This window comes from Spea bombifrons, chromosome 10 (genome assembly GCF_027358695.1).
Source record: "Spea bombifrons isolate aSpeBom1 chromosome 10, aSpeBom1.2.pri, whole genome shotgun sequence".
NCBI lineage: Eukaryota > Metazoa > Chordata > Amphibia > Anura > Pelobatidae > Spea > Spea bombifrons.
The window spans coordinates 33,169,564-33,192,305 of record NC_071096.1 but is presented as its reverse complement, the minus strand read 5'-3'; the positions used below and the strand labels follow the sequence as shown (position 1 = coordinate 33,192,305).

At 41.2% G+C, this 22,742-nt stretch overlaps 3 protein-coding genes across 4 annotated transcripts; all 3 read left to right on the top strand.

The window, feature by feature from the left end:
* The first annotated feature begins 782 nt into the window (after positions 1-782).
* On the top strand, positions 783-4,721 carry PDCD2L (programmed cell death 2 like). Of its 2 annotated transcripts, none has more exons than XM_053449216.1 (8): positions 783-992; positions 1,281-1,429; positions 2,120-2,283; positions 2,621-2,693; positions 2,779-3,107; positions 3,385-3,501; positions 3,846-3,991; positions 4,531-4,721. In XM_053449216.1, the coding sequence occupies exons 2-8, from the start codon at positions 1,322-1,324 to the stop codon at positions 4,659-4,661; spliced, it is 1,068 nt and encodes a 355-aa protein (XP_053305191.1). In that variant the 5' UTR covers positions 783-992; positions 1,281-1,321; the 3' UTR covers positions 4,662-4,721. The 2 variants fall into 2 exon arrangements, with proteins under 2 accessions (XP_053305191.1, XP_053305190.1); XM_053449215.1 differs by having other exon boundaries at positions 1,262-1,429.
* Positions 4,722-6,964: 2,243 nt separating this feature from the next.
* On the top strand, positions 6,965-9,241 carry FBXL8 (F-box and leucine rich repeat protein 8). The gene is made up of 2 exons (XM_053449214.1): positions 6,965-7,580; positions 7,795-9,241. The coding sequence occupies exons 1-2, from the start codon at positions 7,429-7,431 to the stop codon at positions 8,816-8,818; spliced, it is 1,176 nt and encodes a 391-aa protein (XP_053305189.1). The 5' UTR covers positions 6,965-7,428; the 3' UTR covers positions 8,819-9,241.
* A 1,319-nt stretch (positions 9,242-10,560) lies between these two features.
* Positions 10,561-20,434, top strand: HSF4 (heat shock transcription factor 4). Its single transcript, XM_053449153.1, has 13 exons — positions 10,561-11,080; positions 13,239-13,347; positions 13,597-13,724; positions 14,336-14,460; positions 14,922-14,997; positions 15,587-15,651; positions 16,793-16,892; positions 18,137-18,261; positions 18,450-18,674; positions 18,767-18,872; positions 19,307-19,372; positions 19,522-19,609; positions 20,109-20,434. The coding sequence occupies exons 1-13, from the start codon at positions 10,964-10,966 to the stop codon at positions 20,282-20,284; spliced, it is 1,506 nt and encodes a 501-aa protein (XP_053305128.1). The 5' UTR covers positions 10,561-10,963; the 3' UTR covers positions 20,285-20,434.
* Positions 20,435-22,742: the final 2,308 nt, after the last annotated feature.

The following is a 22,742-nucleotide window of genomic DNA, read 5'->3' as shown; positions in this document are numbered from 1 at the left end:
GCGAGATCGAGTGGCAAAATGGTGGCTGACGGGGCAGTTATTATTAATAGGGAGGTATGATTATTATTATTTATTGTTTTATATGGCGGCATCAAATGCCGTAGCGCTGTACAACGGGTGTGATGATGCTACGGGAAGCCTGATGGTCCCAACAGGGCAATTGGCTCTTTATTATGCGGCAGAGGGGCTTCTACCCCGACGAGAGTGACCCCTAAGTTAGCCTAGCCCAGAATACCCCACTGGTTTGCAAGCCAGGGATGTGCACCTGTACGGTGGATGGCCTTTTTTGACTTTTTGCTCACCATAAGCATCCTGGAAGGCTATAGATAAATGTGATTTGGCATTTTTTAACCCCTCGATGACCGTACCATACATTTATAGCTGGTAGTCCAAAGGCGGGCCACGGTAGCCACTCCATGTAATCGCCTGGCGGCCATCGCAGGAGTAATCTTTTACCCTTTCCAAACCCTTGATACATTTTCTTCATCTATTAAAAAATAATTTACACTTCTAATTCTATAGCAAGGGATGAAAAATATTGAGCAACAATCCTCAGTATCCTGCAATCATAAAGCAACCTCATGAGTATTTCTCAGCATCCCAGCCATCTATAAACACCGGATAATATCATATTTCCCTATTTATATCAGGTTATTTACAAACAAAAACAAAAGAGTTAAAACAAACATAAAAACAGCAGTGCAAGAGTTAACAGAGCCACTGAAGTGACGTCAGACCAATCTGATTGGTCGCTCTCTGCCTGGAGCTGTCAGTTCGGCTGTCCCGTGTGGGTTCCAGCAGGTTAGGTTGTATCGAGTTTGTGTGACCCGCTCCACTCGCCACACGTGTTTCGAGGCCTACGCATGTCACAGTCTCTTTACATACTGCTCACACGTATGAAATAGGCATGACCTGCAGCCGGCCGTTTGTCGGTGGAAGTATTATTACGACATTGGCTCCCTGCATGTTTCCTTAGTGACGTCGCCTCTGTGGTAAGAGCTGTGTGCAGGAAATGCCATTTCATTTCCCTCCTTATTGTTTTACCCCGCAGCATTGTACTTAATGGACTCCCCAGAACAGCCTGCTGTCAAGCCTTATGGTATATGGCTGCTGTGTGTCCAGCCTTAAATAAACCTGCAGCTTGAAATATACTGTCTTGTTTTTATGAGCCACATATAAAAGGGGTCTGTATGGTGACATTATCACCCCAGGACTATGTATGTCTATGTATATAGCTGACGTTCCGCTGTCTCGCTTACAGATGTGCATTGTCTTCTAAGGAGTGCGCTCCCCTTCTGGTCACTCTCCCGGATCTCTCAGGATGGCACAGTCTGACATCTCCTGCCAGCGGGTTCTTCTTGGCTTCCGAGATGCGCCTATCGCAAATAATGTTTGTTCGTGGGACGTCAGTAAAATAGGTGGCGTGCCGGTGAGAGCATAATGTTAAACATCGCTATTGTTATTATTATTATTATTTTGTTTATTAATATAGCGCCAACTATTTACGCAGCATCCTTGTTACCAGACGTTTGAGTTACTATTTATTCCTGAGCTTTATTTACAAAACAAAAACCCAAGGAGAGGAGCAACCAGAACTATAACATTTTAGTAGGCTTTGTCCCTGTTTTCACACCATTAGTGTCCTCTGGCATTCCTCTAACACTGATGTGGGCATTAGCTTATATAGCAGGGGTGTCCAACCTGCGCCCCTTCAGCTGCTGCAGGACTACATCTCCCATACCCATCAGCCTGCCCCTTAGCTGAAAGAGCATTAAGGGAGATGTAGTCCTGCAACAGCTGGAGGGCCGCAGGTTGGACGCCCCTGTTATATGGAATATGTGTTTGGATCATTGCATACTGTACAGCCACAATAACCTGCCCTGTGGGGAAAGCTACAATTAACCACAGACTAGTAAAACAGAAAAAAATCATAGCTGAAGCCTGACCTCAAGTCATGGAGCGCTTGCAACCTGTTTCCAAGATGATGGATCATGTGTGTTGAATCTAGAAGGCTAGAATGTCTGTGGGATGTAATTAAACGTTTTATACACTCACTTTGATTTGTGGTGGCGTTTGCGGCAGCTGCTCATTAGCATTAATTTCTACTTCCCGATTACAGGACGTTCCTCCACAAGTGTCACTGGATGTGCCATCATGCCCTCTTTGCTCCAGACCTCTGTGTCACGTCACCCAGGTCTATTGTCCTCTAGAAGGATCGGCCTTTCATCGAGTCGTTCACGTTTTTGCGTGTGTCGGGAAGCAATGCTGGGGGAAACAGGAGAGGTAACTGGATTGTGTTGACTGAGCGCGCTCTAGGTGGTTGAAGGACAGACATGTCATGGATCTGATGATAGCACTTCTCTGCGAAATCAAATTGTTGGACACCTTTCTTAAAGACAGTCTACTGTATAACATCTTGTGTTAAGAAGTCTAGTAAGGACACCCTGGCCCATTTAGTTTTCTCATTTTCATATCAACCTCCAATAATCCTTAATTATCCTTTCCTAATGCGTGTTTTATGCATATCCTGCCATTTGAATTCCATAATTCAATACCATTATGGGCTGTTTCAGGTTTTGCGTATATGTTTTGGTTCTTTACTTTCTCTGTTCATTGGCAGTTGGGTGGCATTAAGATCTCAGAGTCTTCAGGAGCACGAACCACCACATGTTAAAGAAACGTTGTCGCAGCAGGTGTGTCATTAGTTACTTTATCACAGTTTACAGTGTAAACATTTTCCACAATATTTATTACAAAAATGTTTCTGTCCTTGTGCAGCAGGAGAACGTGGCAGCCACAGACTGGTGTGAGGATGCCGATGACTGGGGTGCAGATGATGACTCTGTAGGCCAGACTTCAGCGGTTGTATCGCTCCCCAGCAGTTGCCCAGCGGAGCCTGTCAATACGGATTGCACATTGTCACTCAGGGACCTGTCCCTTTCCGATAGGTCTCCCAATGAACATTCTTTGGATTCTGCGTTTTGTTCTTATTACATCTCAGTAGCAGATGAAGAGGAATGTGGTTCTAGTTCTGATCTGGATCACGCTCAGAGGCTCCTTCGGGAATACGAGAAACGAGAAGGTTTACTTTTAGAAGATCAGGGAAGGTGAGAAGTCTGGGGATTCCCGTTGCCACAGCTTATCAACATGTAAAAGTGGTTTCGTCACAAGTCTGTACATGGAATAGCATTTATTCTACAGCTTCATTAAGTCAATAATTATATGTTGCAGTCAGATTTTATTGGTGGGTCCAGTTTTTGTTTTTCATAAGCAGAGGAGAACGAGAGGTTTATTTGTTCATTTAAATCAGTTTAATTTACTCTCTCTCTCTGTCTCTGTCTTTTCATATAGCATGCAATAATTGTGGTTTTTTTCTCCCTCTAGCAACTGTACAGGAAAAGGAGAAATGGAAAAATACGAGAAACATAACTTGCGGAGTCATGACATTGTGTTCTATAAGTTCATGAAGAAGATTTCTCATTGCAGTCAGCAAATTCTCAGGTCAGTAACCCAGTCCTTGTGAAGTTCAGGGTATACCAGCAATGCAAGAACATAGGTCATAGTTATAGATCAAGGAAGGCGGTTGGTATTCCCTGCAGCTTTGTGTTTAATGACACTCTGGAATTATCTAGTTAATTTATGCATTAAGTCAACATAAACCTATAGATTTTTACAAAGCAGAATTGGGATAGGTAGGCTTGGCATGTACTCTGTGAGTTCCTAAGTGTACACTCAAGTGCAGTGCATTCTAATATCATCAGGACCCCCAATCATATTGAGCACATGGGCCTCTAGGTTTATTAATCCAGGTCTGATATCCATGTAATTCTTGTGCTCTCTTGCAGATATTCGTGGAGCGGGATGCCTTTATACATGAGCCCTATAGAAGTGGGCTTTCACCCCCCACCCTGTATACAATGCGGGGGGTGCAGAGTGTTTGAGTTCCAGCTGATGCCAGCCCTGGTCAGCATGCTGCGGAGCACAGAAACAGGTAAATATCTTGTGCTGAACAGCTCTCAAGTAGTTTCTCTGCGTCTAGAGGAAGGTGATGATGTGCCTCTGCACCCTCCAAAAGAACTAGTAAAGACAATGATTAAAATATATCCCTAGTGTCCGTAATGGCACCAGGTGATATTCAGACAGGCAGAGAATGAAGTTCAGACTCGCTTTACGCATATTTACATTTTTGGTTCCATTTCAGTTGCTACATTATTCAAAGCGAGTGACCATACAGGGTACGCTGGATAGGACAGATAGCTGAAGAGCTATGAGTGTAAGAAGGAGGATTTGTGAGTGATATATTGCATTATAGGCAGACATATTAATGGTTATAGCAGATTGGGTTTAATAGTTGTCCTGGAGGGGGAATACTCTGTATAATTTCCTGTATTTGTCTGTTGGCGTAGAGCAAGCCATCAAAGGTGTTGATGCGTGTAGCCCAGCATGTGTTGCCTGTTCTATCACTGGTCCAGCATGGGTGTTTGTCATTGTGCGTCATTTCAGCCTAAAATCTCGTGTACCTGTTTTTAGATCTGCTCCTGGAGTTTGGAACGGTCCTGGTCTTCACCTGTGCGAGGAGCTGTTGGGCCGCAGGTGACAGGAAGTCAGTGCAAGAATTCTGTTTTGTTCAAGAGGATCCTGACCAGCAGTACTTTAAGTAGAGCTGAAACACGTCATATACGACCAATTAGAATGACTGACGGTCTTTAAACCGAAAAGAATGCTCTGTTTTTTTTTTTGGGGGGGGGGGACATTGGGACAGAAATTTGAAGCAGCCCGTACGCAGACTGACATTACCTTGTTGGGTGCCTAGCCCTAAAATCTGCAATGGCTAAAGAAGAATTTCACCCCCAGGGCTAAGTAATGATGCGTAAGCTTCTACACAACCTACATGTATAAAGGACCCATACTGTCCACACTATGTGTTAACTTTGTTGACAAAATGTGAGGAGAACAATGTTCATGTAGCATTGTACTCACGGTAGGCTTTATCGTACGCTAGAGACGCAGAAGATGACTGATTCTACCAAGCTTTAGATATTCTAGTACTAAATTACCACTACCCACTACAAAATATCATTTTTTTGTTTGTTTTTGCTGTGACCGAAAGTAACAATATACAAGATCTAAGTATATGTTTCAAAACATTTACCATCTGTATTGCTGCATGGCTGTGTATCTGTAATGAAGGCGAATGGTTTCAGTGGGTCTGCTCTGATCCATGGCGCTCCAGCTTCGCATCTTTCTTTAGTGAATTATTACAATTTGGAATTATTAAGCTGTAGCCAGAACTGGTGAATTGTCAGAAACAAAGATAGTCTGACAGAAGCAAAGAATGCAATACTGTTGAGTTAATATATAACTTGGCCGCTTGCATCGTTACTCAACTGAACAGTAACTCAGCGTTGAGTTTATTCCAAGACGGCACATACATTACATATATTCAAGGCATAACCAAATGCACTAAGGCATACTATGTACAATGAAAACAATACAGCCGAAATATCCAAAAATACAAGTATTGTGTTGCTCTCCAGCGTACAAATAGCCAACAGAAGACATAGGACATAGAAGCAACATTAACCATGACAGAAACAGTCAAACCTGAAATAGTTCCAGTGGTCCAGAGATTGGGGAATCATGGAAGGAATTTTACACTACATATTAGTTGCCGGGGTTCTTCACTAGCACCCTCTGCGTCACTCCCTGGAAAACGTCCATTGGTAGTGTAGTGGTGTTTGAGTTCATTACTCATGATCCCCATCAAAGCCGGTGAAACAATACACTAGGAGAACAAATGTAATGAATCCTCTGCCGCGATGCACCGTGGGCAGGTTTGTTTGTGATACAGAGGCGTTGGTGACCCCGACAAGGAATCTATCCTCGGCCAACTACCTTTTGTACATCTTCTTTGCCCGATCTGTCTGGCAGCTTGCTTAGTGTCATGTGAGTGATGTTTCTTGAAGAAGAATTGGAAAATAAAAGTTTTTAGGGGACTATGATATTTTTTAGATATTATATTGCTACTTTCCTGCTAATGGACTTCTTACGCAACCGGGATTTGCAAATCAATACCACTCCTTTTCCAGGCAAGAGGTGTATGAAAGAGAAGAAGGTTAGGTCTAAATCAGCCTAAGGACTAGCCCATTTATCAAACAATGTGGGCAGTTTTAAAGGGCCAACGTGTACTCAATGTGCCTCAATAAATTTTATTAAATAATAAAGTTGTAGAACATAAAATACAATAAAACCTTTTTCCTGCTGGCGCTGCTTTGGCAGTTGGCTGGGGTTATTTGCAGTAAAAGAGGTTCCGTATCAGGTTGCCTTCTGTAAGCATGCGGATGTTGCATGTTTCATATTATCTACAGGATCATATCAAACATATGTATTTATTTTTACAATACAATATGGCCAATATGGATGCAGTTGCCCTTTAAGCATAGTGCTGGTAAATTATACATTAAAATGTATAACTGTTAAAAATAATAGCGATAAAATATCACAGTTTAAGGCAAGGGAATAGGAAATCGATATGAATCGATACAACTTAACTTTCTAAAAGTATCCGTTAACTGCTCCGTTAACTGCTTTACTGCAACTGTCTTGCAAGACCAAAGGGAAAGCAATGTGTATGGGAGTAATCGCAGTATACTGCTTTCTATTGGCCCGGAATGTCATCTGACACCGCAGAGCCAATACCGATTTTCGGGAGGGTTAAAGCTCCCTGTTTGAGGAAGAGATTTCTGTGCCGTAAGTAAGGAAGGAGTGGGGTATATAGCCTGTGATGGGACAGCAGAGATCACCGTTGCTTTTGAAGTCTGATCTTGTCTTAATCTTGACAGCCTGATTATTCTGCATGGCGCTGCTAAACAGTACTTAAAGGGACACCACACGTTAGTGCATACGATAGCTGCATTGTGTCTTTAACTATACGTGAAAGATAAATCGTGAACGCTATGGGGATCGGTTCATGTCTACGTCTTTTGTATAATATAAGTAACTATTTTGGATACTTATTAAAATGTAGTTGTCATTAGATAGGAATATTAAACAATAAGGAGGGTCCAACAGCTATCGGGTTACTCACAGCCCTCTGGTGTCTTAAAGCACCCTTGCATGGCAATAAAAAAATAAAATGCGCACACTGGGTCCTATATGTCGTATGATTTAGTAACTCTGTTAGGCCGGTGACAGTGTATCTGTTTCACCTTTGACCGTCACCAAGGTCTGTACTGAAGGACGTCACAGCCACACCTTTTACCTGCAGCCTTTCCTTTTACGTAAACAGTCATTTTCATTTATACCCCAGTAACAAGGATCATCGGCTGAGTTATTTCCTTGTTTGGTAATCCCAGTTTTCCGCTGGACTATATATTGTGTGTTCTATTTCCTTTTACAGGGTTCCCTGGCACTAGTACTGAAGCTGCGATGGCTGACCGGTGGGAATACTTACCACTGGAGATCCTTGGAGAAATATTCTACTACCTACCTCTGCGAGACAGACGGGCAGTCTCCCAGGTGTGTCAGCACTGGGCATCCGCGGTGGCATCTAGCACCGTTTGGCACTACACCGAAATTAGGTATGAAGGAAATTGTATTACTATTGCTATTTGATTGATTTATATAGCACCATAATATCCTGCTGCATTGTAAATGGGAGTAAAAGAGTGTCTGTGATATGGGTTGCTTTACAGCTTCATTCATTCATTAATTCGTTCATTCATTCTTAACTATAAACCTGCTCTAGAAATTTTCTCACCAGGAACTTAAGACTTTTTCCCTTTTTGCCTGTAGTTGGGTGTCTGAAGAAGAGCTTTTGTGTCTAGAAGGTATGGAGTGCTTTCTGAGCCAGATAAAGCAGCTAAAGATTGTTTTTGACCAATCCAAGGAGGTCAACCGCAAAAATGTAACAGAAATCCTAGATTGTCTGTCCAAAGAGAGTGACAAGCTGGAGAGCCTGACCATTGTCTGCTGCGGAGAGAATCCATTATTTTATTCTGGACAGGAGATCTTGGAGAGCATCATGAACCTATGTCGTAAAGAGAGTCATCTAGACTTGCATTACATGGATCTACGGAGGCTTCCCTTTACCCTTAGCGATGGCTTTGTCCGACTCATTGCTAAAGGGAGTCCAAATCTCCGTAGCTTGTACATAAACAATGGCACTTTTGTTTGCAAGGTAACCCCTGATACCCTGATTGCAGTGTTACAGTACTGTCCTAAACTTTCAGTCCTTGGTGCCTTTTGCTCTAGTCTATCAGAAGATGTTTTCAGGGAACTAATGAAACCGCACAGGCCACCATTTATGCGCCTAGACATCTTGTGCGAAAGATTGGACAAATACACACTTTCCATATCTGATGAGGTCTGGGGAGAGCTCTGTGAATGTCATCCATCTCTTTTGGTAGATCTGGAGCTGGACCACACAGTCCCTGCTTGGAAGATCCCACGGATCTTAAAGCCTAATATTCCGGTAGCAACATTACAGTTGAACACTTTCAATGAAATGGGGAAAGAAGTCCGGTTTGCCACCGACAACTACTGGCGCACGCTGAAAAAGCTAACTGTACAGACCACTTCTTCCCGCCTTCTTAACTGTGCACTTGTCAACCTGGCCGAGAAGTGCATCGCTTTGGAAGAGATCCATTGCTACTGTGTTGTGGGACCAGAAGTAATCCAAGCCTTTCTTGCACATTGTCCCCACTTGAAGAAATATACCCTTAAGCTTGACAAAGAAAAACACCCCTGGAAAGCAATAAACCACCAGCCAGCCCCCAAGGCGGCCCTTGCTGGCCATAAGAATCCTAACATGCTCTAGAAGCTGGGAGAGAATACTCAGGACAATTAAACAACAACAGGACAATTAAACAATGTTTACATTAAGCATTTCATTGATGCACTGCTCATATAAGTATTAAGGCTTTAATGTTTCTTCTGGTCATAAAAACAGAGCTTACTTTTTGATGTAAAATGTAAAACTAATGTACATTTTAAACAACATTGGAATGCATTATATTCACATTCAATCTGTATTTTTTTTAAACATTAGAGCTAAACCCAACTCAACTGCAAGTCACCAAAGAATTGTATATCACCATATTGACTAGGACCTATGCAAGTGTATTTCAGCAGCATTGGTGAGTTAATGTATAGTTAATGCTTTCAGATGCACTTATTGAATAAACCCAAGAGAATGTATTAGACAGAATGTGATCCCATAAATGTCCAATTTAGGGGTAAATTGAGAATCTGTTCCTTTTTTTTATCAGTTCCTAGTGTTTTCTCTGTGTGAAGCCCTCTGTAGAGCCTATGGTTTTATTGCCAACTAGACAAGGGTTTGTGAGCAGGTTGCAGAGTGTCTATGCACAGGTAGCTCGTTTATGGCACTTGTGCCTGAGACACAGGAGACTAGATATAAGTACAGAATGGTTCCGGGCAATCTCTAATATGTGGGCCTCCTAGTGAGCAGTGGACAACATATACCATGCAACATAATTGGCTTTGCTGAAGTCATCACCTAGTTATGCAGTTGATGTTAATCAGTGTATTATCAGGAGTTATGTTAACCATGCCATTGCCTAAAGTTATGGTGCATTAAGCATTTTTGCTTAATATACTTAACATAATAAGAAATGTGTGTGTTTAACTTATAGTTTCTATAAGCAGTACCGCAGAATTCCTCTTTGCAATAGAGTTCCAAGTCGTTGGCAGTACCAGCGAATGTCCACCAGGTGGCAGGAATTCAATATAAATTTGGTTGATTATTTGTGGATTGGTGGCTGCTGATTCTTGGGTTGCTCTTACTGGCAAAAGTCATTGGTATGTAGTGGATTCCAGTGTAACCACAGCCACCTGCAGGGTGAAATCATAGTCCTTCCCAACAGCAGTGGCTTTTGAGCTCTGACTCACTGCACTGAATGAACAAGGTGAATGGTCAAGGTATTAACTCACTTCGTAGGATTTTGTTTTTCAGATTAGTTAAATCAGCACAAATTCTGCTTGATGTATTAAAAAGCCTGGTTGCAATTCTAGTTCAGCCATCACAAACGGATATTTTTGAATGCCCAGACATAAAAAGAATGTGTTTCTATGTTATGCTAAAATATTTTCATATGACTCACGATATTGCATTTCTATGATCTGCAGTACATATGGACATTCATATATTGGTGGGTTACTTAGTGTGAAAACCTGCCTACATCGAGTACTGTTGAATCTTAAAGTAACCATCATGTCAGTTTATGGTGTGGCTGTTTGTACCACGGGAAATAGAAGTGCCATAAACCTCCCTGTGCCATTTAATCAATGGGGCACGCCATACTGTATAGCATCATGGCGTGCCAATAGCATGGACATATTACGACCAGACTTAATTCTGAACCCAGTTTATTGGAAAGAAAGAATTGGGATCATGTGAACCCCCATCCTCAATGTGCATGCATAGAATACAAAGCACGTAACATATGGTATCTACCTAGTGGCATTCCAACTTAAGCACCATTATGCATCTTTCTACATATCATATACATACATGACCCCTTTTGCGATCATGCCTAGAGTTAGAAATATCCACTTTATTTATACAGCTTACTGCATGACATATGAAGATATATGAACACATGGTCGACAGGTAATGGGGAGTTAAATTTTTCCCAGTGATGGTCATTCTTATGAGCATTAAACATGCTGTGTGCTCCCTTTGCATGATGTTGCATGTTTGTTCAGGGCTTTGTGGCCAGGGTATGAATGCTGGCTCACTTTGGCTATTGTTCTGTGCCAGCGAGGGGGGGGGTTGGTGGCAGCGAATTAGTGCTGAGTGTTTAACAGTGTGACATGGTGGTGTGAATCAGCTGCAGTATCTCTCATTGTGACACTGTGACCTCAGTAGATGGGTCCCTCTCGGCAGTCCATATCACCGTACCACCTCAAAGGCATGGAGTGTGAGTAGCGATCACCTGTCAAAATGCAGGAATCTGCCCTGACCATGGATGGGTACTGTAACAACGTACCAGCCTTCCTCACCAAGCTGTGGACGCTAGTTGAAGACCCTGAAACCAACCACCTTATTTGCTGGAGTGTGGTGAGTACGTTGGGTTATTTAGAGGGCTATGAAACCAGCTAGTACGTCAGAGGATACAAGCGGAGGCTTTAGGGTTCCTTCCATAGTCCACAAGGCAGGGAACCCGAAGCCAAGGAGTGTTTGGTGTGTGTGAATATCTATCTATAGAAGGTTAGCCTGTGATTCTGCATAGCTCACAGTTACATTGTTGCTGAGAACTGGAATAGTTTAAACACCAGGTGTTAGTATCGGTACAGGAATATTCTGGGCGCTGCATGCCACTGACTTCTGTATTGGGGTTGTTCTTCTACACATTTTAAACAAAATTAGCCCTTCTTATAGTTCCACCCTACATTCCCATAGTAGGCATTAGTTAGCTTGTCTGCCGCTAAGATAAAGATAATGGAGTGAGGTAGAAGTTGTGGACAGAGATAGGAGTTCAGAAAGATCTGGGATCAAGAAAGGATGGTATTGTAGAAGAGGAATACAAACCTTGCCCCAGACATCTGTGTCCGCAAGTATAATATCTGGAAATGTTCTTGTAGCTTCCATTTCATGGCCTTAGCTTTAACGATTAGATCTCAATCATAAGCAAATGAAGTTAACAAGAGAGGTTTGATGTTTCAGCTCCTTCAGCAAAGAGGGTCAACCGTTCGCATCTGGAAGATATGGTTGAAAATGGGGACACTTGCCCTTTTCTGCATTGTTTTTATTCATAAACCTAATTCTACCTTTCCTGGGACATTCACATAATACGTTGGGGTTTCTAGGATGGTTAGGCCATAAATCCAGACTTATGCTGCTGATGTTGGAAAGCCTTCTCTCTAGCTGGCAGACCAGTTGTAGTGGATCAAACCTTATTTCCGTTATGGCTTCATAACAGCTAACATAGAGGAGTACAGAAGGAGAGAAGGTGAGACCATCTGTTTGGGGATTGTGAATACTGGATCCGGCTTCAGTCATGGATATCACATTGGACACTATTTATGGACAACATAATGTCTAAATGCTTTCTAGTGGAAATATGTTGCCACTTTTCTGTTATATTTAATGGAACTAGTTAAACAGTTAGTGCAGCCCACATATGAGATTATCTCATTAGTTGTACAAATTACATTTTCAGGGTTGTAGCACAGTTTCACGTTTACATCCAAAAGGCTTGTGCGGTAATCAGTCAGACAGGGTCTAACACTATTTCATTGCATTAAGCAACTTCCTGAAGGTAAAGTTATGGAACCCACCTTAAGTCTACTCGTCATGTAACCAAACCCATTGCCGTCCAGCTGTTGGTCTGCAACCCTGATGAAGAACCATGGTTTGCTACTATGTTTTATGACCCGAGCCTATCTGAAAGCCCAATAGGTTCCAATAACTGACCTACCTGGGCTTAAGTAAGAATGGCCACAAGAGTTAGGGTAGAGCAGATCTAGGTGAGTTTGGCACATGTAGCATCTTGACTTTGTAAAATATGTGTTTTCTGCAGCACAAATTAGGTGACTCAAAAGTTGTATAGCTTCCCAAGTCTCAGCCTGCCTGAGTGAATGACACTAAGCCGCGGTGTGGTACGCTGACAACAGACTTGGCAATCATTCTTCACTTGTTCCATCTTACCTTTATAATTACATGTATTCATATTAGTTATACTTATAAATGCTGCCTAAATAAAAACAGTATTGGTTATACATGGACAAATCTCCGTTGTTTTCATTAATTCATGTAAATTGGGATATTTTTCCAGTGTCTAGGTAATGGTGGCCCTTCTGTGATTGGGGGGTGAATGTGCGTATGGCCACCAATACGTTCCTATCATAGACAGAGAAATTCACATCATAGAGGAGTCACATGGGGCAACAAGTTTCATATTAACTATTTATTGGGTTATGCCATGTTTGGACCCCAATTCCTCCATGATAACTCTCTAGGGTCTCATACAGTCTTGTGATATAAATATCTGCGTACCATTAAAAATAGAATACCATTACCCAGTATAGTGATAAGTGGGGAGATGTTAATACTAGGAGAAGCTAGCCTTTTATTTTATTGTCGACAGTATAAAACTTGCCTTTTTTCAGAAAAAAAAGTGTTGTTAAGAATGCACGTGAATTTCTGAATGCCTTTTCCTCCTCATCTGTATGCTTGATACTACTTTTCACACCTCTTATCTCTGGGTTTCTTCCAGAATGGAACCAGTTTCCATGTCTTTGATCAAGGAAGATTTGCCAAGGAAGTCTTACCCAAGTATTTTAAGCACAACAACATGGCCAGTTTTGTGAGACAGCTGAATATGTGTAAGTTTGTAAATCTCCATACCAGCATTCTGATCTTATACATTAAGAAAGCGCGCGGCATTATCAGATCAGTATAACTCGAAAAGCAACCTAACACTTTAACTACGTTTTTTAACCCAATCTTTGAGTGCTCGACCCTTTGGCACTTAGAATTAAAAATGTGGCCCTTGTGGCATTTATGGTAACGTGCACGTGGGGTCACCAACACATTTATTCTGGGATTATCAATTCAATATTGTCTGTTTGCAGATGGATTCAGGAAAGTGGTGAATATTGAGCAGGGTGGGCTAGTGAAACCAGAAAGAGATGACACAGAGTTTCAGCATCTCTACTTCTTGCAAGGGCATGAACATCTCCTGGAGCACATCAAGAGGAAGGTGAGATAACCACCGCCTGGCTCTAGGTGCTTTGATAGACCTGTCCTCTATATGCCTACAGGAGGCAGCTTTTAGACTATCTTGAAATATGACATCCATGATTCACAGTCCGCTTCCGGACGGCTGAGAATAAAGGTTGATGTTAATCGACAGCACCTACAGACCTACCAGTTAGGAGTTGTGGATCTACATCCAATGTAATTGATTAATTATGAGCTTTATATCTGATTATTGAATACATTACAAACCAGTTGATAACTGTATAGGTGTAAATAACACTCAATAAATACTTTGTATGTAGATCACATTCTAGGGACAATTCAGCAGGCAGCCATCTATAGGATCAGTGCCTAAATTGTATATGTGATAAGAATTAAAAGCCATCGAGGTTGACGTGTGTCCTCATTAACATGAACATGAAGTAGTGTACTGTGCAGAGCAGTACTTGCCTGTCCTGATGAGCAGAGCAGGGCCTTCTGACATAAAATGTTTATTGAGGTTTAGCAAAGGTATGTTAAAGTGCTTGCAGACATAGTGCCTGTCTAATTGATGCTTATAATAAAAACAGAATGACAGATTGAGTGCAGCAAGTGGATTTGTATGGCCCACAGGTATCTGTTGTGAAGAGCGAGGAGACAAAGCTTCGACATGAAGATGTGAGCCGACTGCTGTATGAAGTCCAGTCCCTACGGGGACAGCAAGAGAACACAGAGTGCCAAATACAAGACATGAAACAGTGAGTCTGATGGGTATGGGGCCTTATGGAAGAATCATACAAGAGTGTTGTGTTGATAAATAGTTCTAGGACCACCGATTTTGGACCATAGACCAACTCTATCAGTTTCAGACCTTTTATTGGAACAACTAAATCTTCATAATTACGCCACCAAAGAAGTACACCATTACCACTAGGAGCCCCAGAGGATTGGTGTCTATAGACAGTGACCAAGTGTGGAAACGTAATGGTTTGTTTGAGTGGTTTTTCAGCTACTGTCTGTATTACTGTGGAACCCCGTGATGCACACCATGCATTCTGTGCTCTTAGGAAAGAGAGATGTCGAGGAAAGAAAGAGAAACAGATCTTTGATTCACCGTTGAGTCAGATGTAGAGCAAACTGGATTCAGCTTAAATGTTCTAGTTGCCCTGGGTTGTAGTTTAATAATTTTCTCAGTATTTAACCTTTATTTCTTCTACAGGCAGAATGAGGTCCTATGGAGGGAAGTTGTCTCCCTCAGACAGAACTACTCACACCAACAGAAGATAATCAGTAAGGTCAGTTGAGTTCTTATAAATGGCTGGGTGTCTTGGATCTACATAGAACCATTTTGTCAATGTGCCATATTGTAATTAATCAAAGGGCCCCAAGCGATGGGAGGACCCACGGTTATCCTCTTGAGTTGGTGAATGGAGACAAGTTCTCACTAGTAGATGAAGCTACATGTTTTTAATTTTTTATGACCAACTTTTATATTTACGTTGACTCAGAATGCCTGGTACCTTTTCAGTTGATGTTTGTTCACATATTCTTACAATGAAACCTCCTACCCTCTGGCCGCTACATAACGTCTTGACAAGAAAATGTACCAAAGGGGAATAGCTTCAAGAAATAGAATGTTGATTGACAGCTGTGTTACGGAAGCCATAAACATTAAAACTGTTGACCCAAAAATGTTGTAATGCAAATACGCTCCAGTTCTTAAAACGCTCCTAGGGATATATAGAGAATGCATCCTTGTGATATCAGTGCCACCGGAAGGCGTTGCTGATTATCTTTTTGTAATGTCGCTTGTGTTCTTTGTTACGGTCAGGTTTGTGGTTCAGTGAATTCCGTAGCACCTGATTTTGTGCTTTTCTCTGACAGTTAATCCAATTTCTGTTTGGGCAGCTGCCTCCCGGGCCCACCAGCGCTGGAATAAAGAGAAAGATGTGAGTATCTGAGGTAGGGGGTTTGTTAAGGGCTCTGCCCACCCTGCCGACACAAAACCTCCCCACCAACAAACTCACAAGCTCAGCAAGGCCGGGGCGCGGGTCACCTGACTCGGTCACCGTGGTGACGGCCACTGAATGGTCCTGCTGAGTCAGATCTGCTGACCTTTGCTTTCAGATCCCTGTGTACAAAGTGCCCTCTCAGCTCCTGGACCTATTGTGGGGGCAGAATGGGGGGATTCACAGAAAGAGGGGGCAGAGGGGCTACCAGGAGGACGAGGTCCCAAAGCAAAATGCATAGGATGGGAGATGATAAAACACCTTTGGGTGCGCTCACATACACATAATACAATCACAACGGAATAATGTTACTGTAATGAAAATAACGACAACACGTAACATTAACTGCAATCAGTAAATCACTCGTTACATTAACATAAAAATTAACCGTAATCTTTGCTTCTGTTTTTTTTTTTACATTTCTAAATATATTATGTTAAAAGGGATTGTAAAATAAATATGGATGAAATATATGAATTGGTGGATATATTTTATATTGACACCGGCATTAGCTGGTGATATTTCTAGGGATCTGGGGTGTCGCTCAGGGTTGTTCGCTGGTGTATAGGTTAATATTGGACACTTGGATGCTTGTTTCTCTGTATAAGAACATCCAAAGCAAGTCTGGTCTTCATTAAAGCCAACTTAACCTCGGTATTTGTGTAGGAGTCATGAAAACCTTTATTCTCGAGTTGGGGCTCCTCTGCTAAAGCTTATCATTAAGTGCAGAGACATTTCTAAAGACATTGCTGCAGGTTCAACCAGAATCTCCATCGCATTCTGTAGTAAAGTTGGAGGTACTTCGCACCCGCCAGAAGACCAGTTGTTTTGGTTGATGTCCACAACTGAATTCTAGAACGCAGAAGTAGAACCAGATAATGACCCTGGATACACAGAAGCTCAGCCTTACGTGTCGGGCTTAGTTGTACTTACTGTCGGGCAGTCACCTTTGTCACTCTGCCTGTCACTTTATGATATTTGTTGGTCTTGTGTATTGTCGTTCTAGTCTACAACATGTAATCTGCCACTTTTTCCATGAACCCAGCAATGTCTAAACTGAACACTTCACATTCCTTTTCAGTCCTCTGATGTTGGACGATGGAAACTCTGCACTCCCACTTTCCAAATTCAGTCGGCACCTTCCTGTGGATTCCCTCCATGACCCATATTACATCCAATCAGTGAGTATGATCCTTTTCTTCCATATTCAAACATGTACTTGCCTACCATATTTCCATCAAAGGGTTGAATGGTCACAGGACTAGATGAACTACCATTCAGTTAATGTTTAGTTCCTGGCGATTAATATAATTTAATTTAAGCACCCTTTCCTCACCCTAGAACTCTCTAGTTCCTCATGTCAATTTAATCCTTTCCTCTCCTTTCTTCGCTGTCCATCTCCCAGCCCTTTTCACCCTTACTTTTCTCCTTACGTTTTGATTTCATTTAAGCAGCAGATAATTTCCACTTTCTTTCATACCGTTTTATTTCCTTTTCACCTAACACAGACTCCCCAAAAAGAAATTCAAAAGAATATATCCTTTTCAGAACGCAATATTGAGCAATAAGTATTGCCTGATATTTCATTTGTTGAAGTCATTTTTCTACTAGACACGTATGACCTCAGCATACACAGAATGAAATACTGCCTTTCAATATTTGTTAAGCCCCAAGGGCACTTGGAGCAATTACTTTTAATGTTCTTGCTGAAATTTATGTACCAGCAAGTTTTGATTTTTTAGCAAAACAAGTGACAAAATCTACAATTACAGTATGACCTTGTAACTTCATCTAAGGTGTTGAACCCATACAGCACAGATGCATTATGAATAATAAATGGCACCTGGAATGTCGTCTTGTATCCCTTGCCATCCATATACATTAACACAAAGAAGGATCAGCTATAATGTACAGACAGTTGGGCAAAAATAAAGTTATGGCTGGAAACCTTTTGGGTCAGATTTTGTTCCCAGATATATTATTTATTTTTGGTATTAGAATACTGGTTCTCCCATATACTGCGATAGAAGAGGTTGAGATAAAATTAGTTATTAGAATCTAGCCATTGATCCGATACTTTTTATCACATCTAGAATCTTTGTTCCCTCTAGTCTTATAGATGACGAGATATGAGTTAACATCAGAATCAAATGTTGTCCAATGCTAATACAATTTTAACAAAACAAAAGCTTTGTATAGTGTGTCTTGGTCGTTACATTGTAAAGTTGTATTTAACATATTATTATCCCTTTTGATGATCATTAATGTCTATATTATCGCCAGTTCCACCTTCCCTTGATAATATTGCGTATGTTAAGTAAGTTAAACTGAGTACGACGCGGCTGGTTACATAGTAAACTTGCCCATATGTTTGTGCATTTTTTGGTTATATGTATGTAGACTAATATATAGTATTAATTTGCAGCCAATGGCAGATCCTGCCTCTTCATTAGGCAGCTCTACAGTCAGTGCTGGACCAATCATATCTGATGTTACAGAGACGGCATCCAGTAGCACAGCAACTGCCCCATCCACCGCCGATGGGGAAAGGTGAGTAAAGACTAATAGAAGGTCACAGCTTTCTATCTGTACGATGAGGCACAATCAGTGCCAGTAAATTATATAGATTTATCCATGTCCAGAAATATATTTATCATAAGGAAGACCAGATGCAGATAACTCTACAACAATAAATAATCTGTTGCTCGGTTCTAAGAGAAAGCGTGTTCCTACTGTAGGGAGAAGTGCCTTCTGCTGATTAAAGAAGAACCCATTAGTCCAGGAGTGAAGGCAACTGCAGATCCAGACATCTCCCTGAGCAATTGCAATTCTTGCTCTGACCCACCTGTTCTTCCAGTGGCAATGGTCCAGTCAATACTGGAAGGGAAGGAAAGCTGCAGCTCACCCCAGGCATCCGTATCTCAGCAGCTGGAAGGACAGGGTCGAAGGAATCCACTGGAGAGGTAAGTGTATACTGGCAAACAGTCTTCTTGGGTGGAACATCCATGGAAATGTGTATGATGTGTTTATTCTATACATGCCTCCCTACTTCCAGGTCGGACATCTCAGATCCCTTGGATGGAGCCGATGTCAGTCTGGAGGGTCTACAAATGCTTCTCAGAAGTCATCATTATAACCTGGACTCATCTACTGTCCTGGATGTGAGTGTCTACTTTTCTGAGTATACAACCAATAACACAAAATTAAAGAACAGTTTATCTTAACGTGGTCTGTTTAATTAAATAAACATTCAGACATTGGAAATCTGAAATGGGTAACACACAAAGAAAAAAAAGCAAGCCATAAATATCACCTGTATTTTATATGGACACATGCCATGATTGTTAATGAGCAATCCTCTTGACTTACATTACATTTATTTATGTAGCGTCTTTCATCAAAGGGATTCCCATACCAATAGGCCTTCAACTGAGGATTTGGAATGTTCTGTTTGTCTTCTCGGAAAATAATAAGAGGTATACTGAGCTCTGGATCCCAGTGCCAGCTCGCCCACTAATTATTGAGTCTTCAATGTATTCCTACAATGCATAGTGTAAATGTTGTGATACAATGTAATCATTAATATTGTCTACAGATGTTCAGCACTGGTCTTTGTGTGAGTGAATGGAGCCTTCCGACAATGGACACCAGTCTATCACAGGTGGGAAGCTGTGTCCCATTTTAGGACATCAGAGGAAACTAAATTTCTTCTAATCTTCATAACAAGCTGTAAACCAGTCACCATTTAAAAAACCTTTTACCTATGCCCCAAGGAATTATCCTCCAATTTCGACATGTTTTTTTCCCCAGGTGCAGCAACTCTCGGTTGGTTTAGAGAAGAATGTGGCTGAGTTGCCGCCAAAGGGCCTCAATCCCGCATTCAGCTCTTCCTGTCAAGGTGAGAAATGAGTGGAAGGAATGGATCTCAAGAGTTAGCCTTGACAAATATACAGAGGGGGAATTGTACATTGTGCCGATCTAGTTTAGGTATTTTTGGCTTGCAATTTGAGGATTGGCTACATGGTAGGAAACTGGGAACTATGTTCCTCCAATGCTGGATCCTTTCTATACTCCCCTATACTGTGTATTTTAGTGAAAGTGGGCATGAACAGTCCATTGGTTGCTATGGTAATCAGTACATGTTTCAAACTTTGCCTAGAGTTACTTCTTTATATGTTTACCCCCTATGAATTGCTACACTTTTCTTTGCAAGAGTGTATCAAGTATAACCGATCCATGCATATTCACTACTACATAGCATATCATAAATCACGCAATGCTACAATCATAGAGAGTCACTGCTTGAAGCCTGGTGGAATTCTGGGCCAACTCTTGTAGACTAAACTGTCTGGGATCCTGTTCTAAATTAATTACTGTTCTAAACCCCATTATCCTAGGCAAAAATTCTGATCTTGAGAGCTCGGCTCCTTTCCTTTCAGAGGAGATGGTGAATCTTGCCGGATCATCGGCTCTGTTTGCCGCAGAAGACGGTGTGGTTTCCTATCTCTCTACAGGGGTAATTCCAGGAGATGCGTCGTTGGACCTACACCCTACAGAAGAAAGGAACGAGTGACATCATAGGGCTGACCAAACTGCATGGAGAAACTAGATTGGCTTTGCACAGGGGTACTGCATGTTCAAGGATGAAAATGAACCTTCTGCAATTTATGGTTAAACAAGGTTTCTCTATAGACCTAGGTCTGCTATGTTAATTAACGGGTCTTGCTGTTAGGCTGTTAGCTGGCAGAAGGATAAAAAGTGTCATATGTATATGGTAATAATATCACTAGTATCTTAGTTTGAAGCACATTCAATTATATAGATTTGACGTGTGTACTCCTATATATTGCAGAACATTCATTTTCAGCAGGGGAGGGGGGTCCAAAGTGTGTTCATAAAACATGCTCAAATTTGAATGTATTAAAAAAAAATACGGGATTCAGGGACCACCCAGGTCACCTCATCTGCACTGGTGACCTTAAAGGTTTTGCACATTATTCACGTGTTACTTCTGTCCCAAAACAGATTCATTCTGTATATACAACTCATTTCGAGGTTATTACACTGATCCCGTGAGCCCCCTCTCCTCTTTTTCTCTATCCACGGTGAGGAATGGCAGAGACGCCACTGAATGTAATGAGATATCTGCCGTGGACCACTGAGGATTCTGGGAAATGCTGGTAATTTTTTTGTGTTTGTTTTTGAAGACCAAGGTCTGATACATTTTTTTTCTTTAACAAAGCTGAGCTTTGTTTGTTTTTACATTTAATATAAATATATCTAATTATATATATATATATATATATATATATATATATATATATATATGAACATACTGATATATAAATACAAATACTCAAAAACTTAGGACTTGTGTTTAGCATTTATAAAATTATATCGAAGTGAAAACTTTTGCAGTATGAAATGTATTTTACTTTATTTTTAAGTTATATTGTTATTATACATACACTTTCTTCATTACTACGGAACCCATTAGGGGTAAATGAGATTAATATACCACACCACTCTTGCGTTTTCTACAAACCTGACAATGGATGCCCAACTCTAATGGCACAATATATTAATGTTTCTTAACCGCACATTTTAAATTCAGCTGCTAATCGTGTTGGATGAAACGCAGGAGTGGGAGAAATAAAAATGATGTGTTCTGTGGTGGTCACCTCTTGTACAAAACCCCAGAACTCATAAATTCTCAGCTATTCCTTCTAAGAATTAACTATTCAGTCTTGATGCCTCAAATAGTAATGGATAGCATTACGTCAAGATTGTCCTCAGTCTCCTGTCTTACATGCAACTTTTTCAATTAGTTTGTAGAGCATGTCAAGTATTTTTCCGTGGGGCAATTGAGATGTCTAATATGTCCCTGTTACTAATATAAGAGATAAGCACTCGTTTGGGTTTTAAAATTCTAAAAAAGGAACACCCTAGTCCCAAAACTGAATTTCTTTTTACTTTTAACGCATGTTGGAGACCATTTCAAAATCTTTTTCCTGAATGCAAATTAGACAGTGTATTTTCTAGTTATTGAAGTAGGGAATTCAACCTCTGTCTTGTTTCCCTCCCTGGCTGCCACTTCTGAAACCGGGAAGCTTTAGTATGCAACTTTTTTTTGCACGTGCTCAGTAGCATAGAACCATTGGCTACAATGGGAGTTCTACTGAGCATGTGCAAGAAGCATACTGGAGAATGCTCTCTGTTTTCAGTACGAGCAGCTGGGGGAGGAGCCACTAGAGTCCAATAGGCATTTAACATGCAAATAGGTCTAGATTGCTCCTTTTAAACCTGAAATCAGACATTGGTTTAAAGAGACTGGTTGGATTCATTCATGTACATGTTATATTTAACATTATTTAGCAGGAGTTCAGGGGTCCATGTATAACTATTCCCTCCTGAGCTTGTAGATGAGGAATGATCATGCAATGTTACCCTGCCCGCCAACATACCGTTACATCCAGCGTAGTGGCGCCTGTCAAACATGTATACTGTGACAAGAGGCCGGACGGACATCCCGTCAATGAATGTCAGCACTGAATACATTGAATTGGCATAGCCATATGTTAGCGATATAACAGTGATGCATTTAACAGCCACATTTACATTAAGGCTGTGCTTGATAGTTTATTACCACCTGACTGTATACACTGCATCTGACTGTGCTTGCATTTGTGTATATGCCCGGTAGCAATGTGCAGGGTGTGACTATCGGATAGGGGTACATACCTTGTCAGTTATATATACAGCTTGTGACCGACAGCCTTTGTCTTTGACAGCCGCATGTATAAATCATGACTTTATTAGACAGACGTGAATAAACTGCCTTTGATCTTACATAATTGTTTCCGTTTCCCTTACACCGTAACTACCCCTGAGAGAGACTACATCAGACTAGCTAACTTACTCCAGAACCGATTAGTTATCTATGCCTTATTGGTCAAATATACCAGCTATACGTTACCCTAACTGGCGGATCAATACACATCATGGAAGAGTCAGACAGCCGTATGGAAACT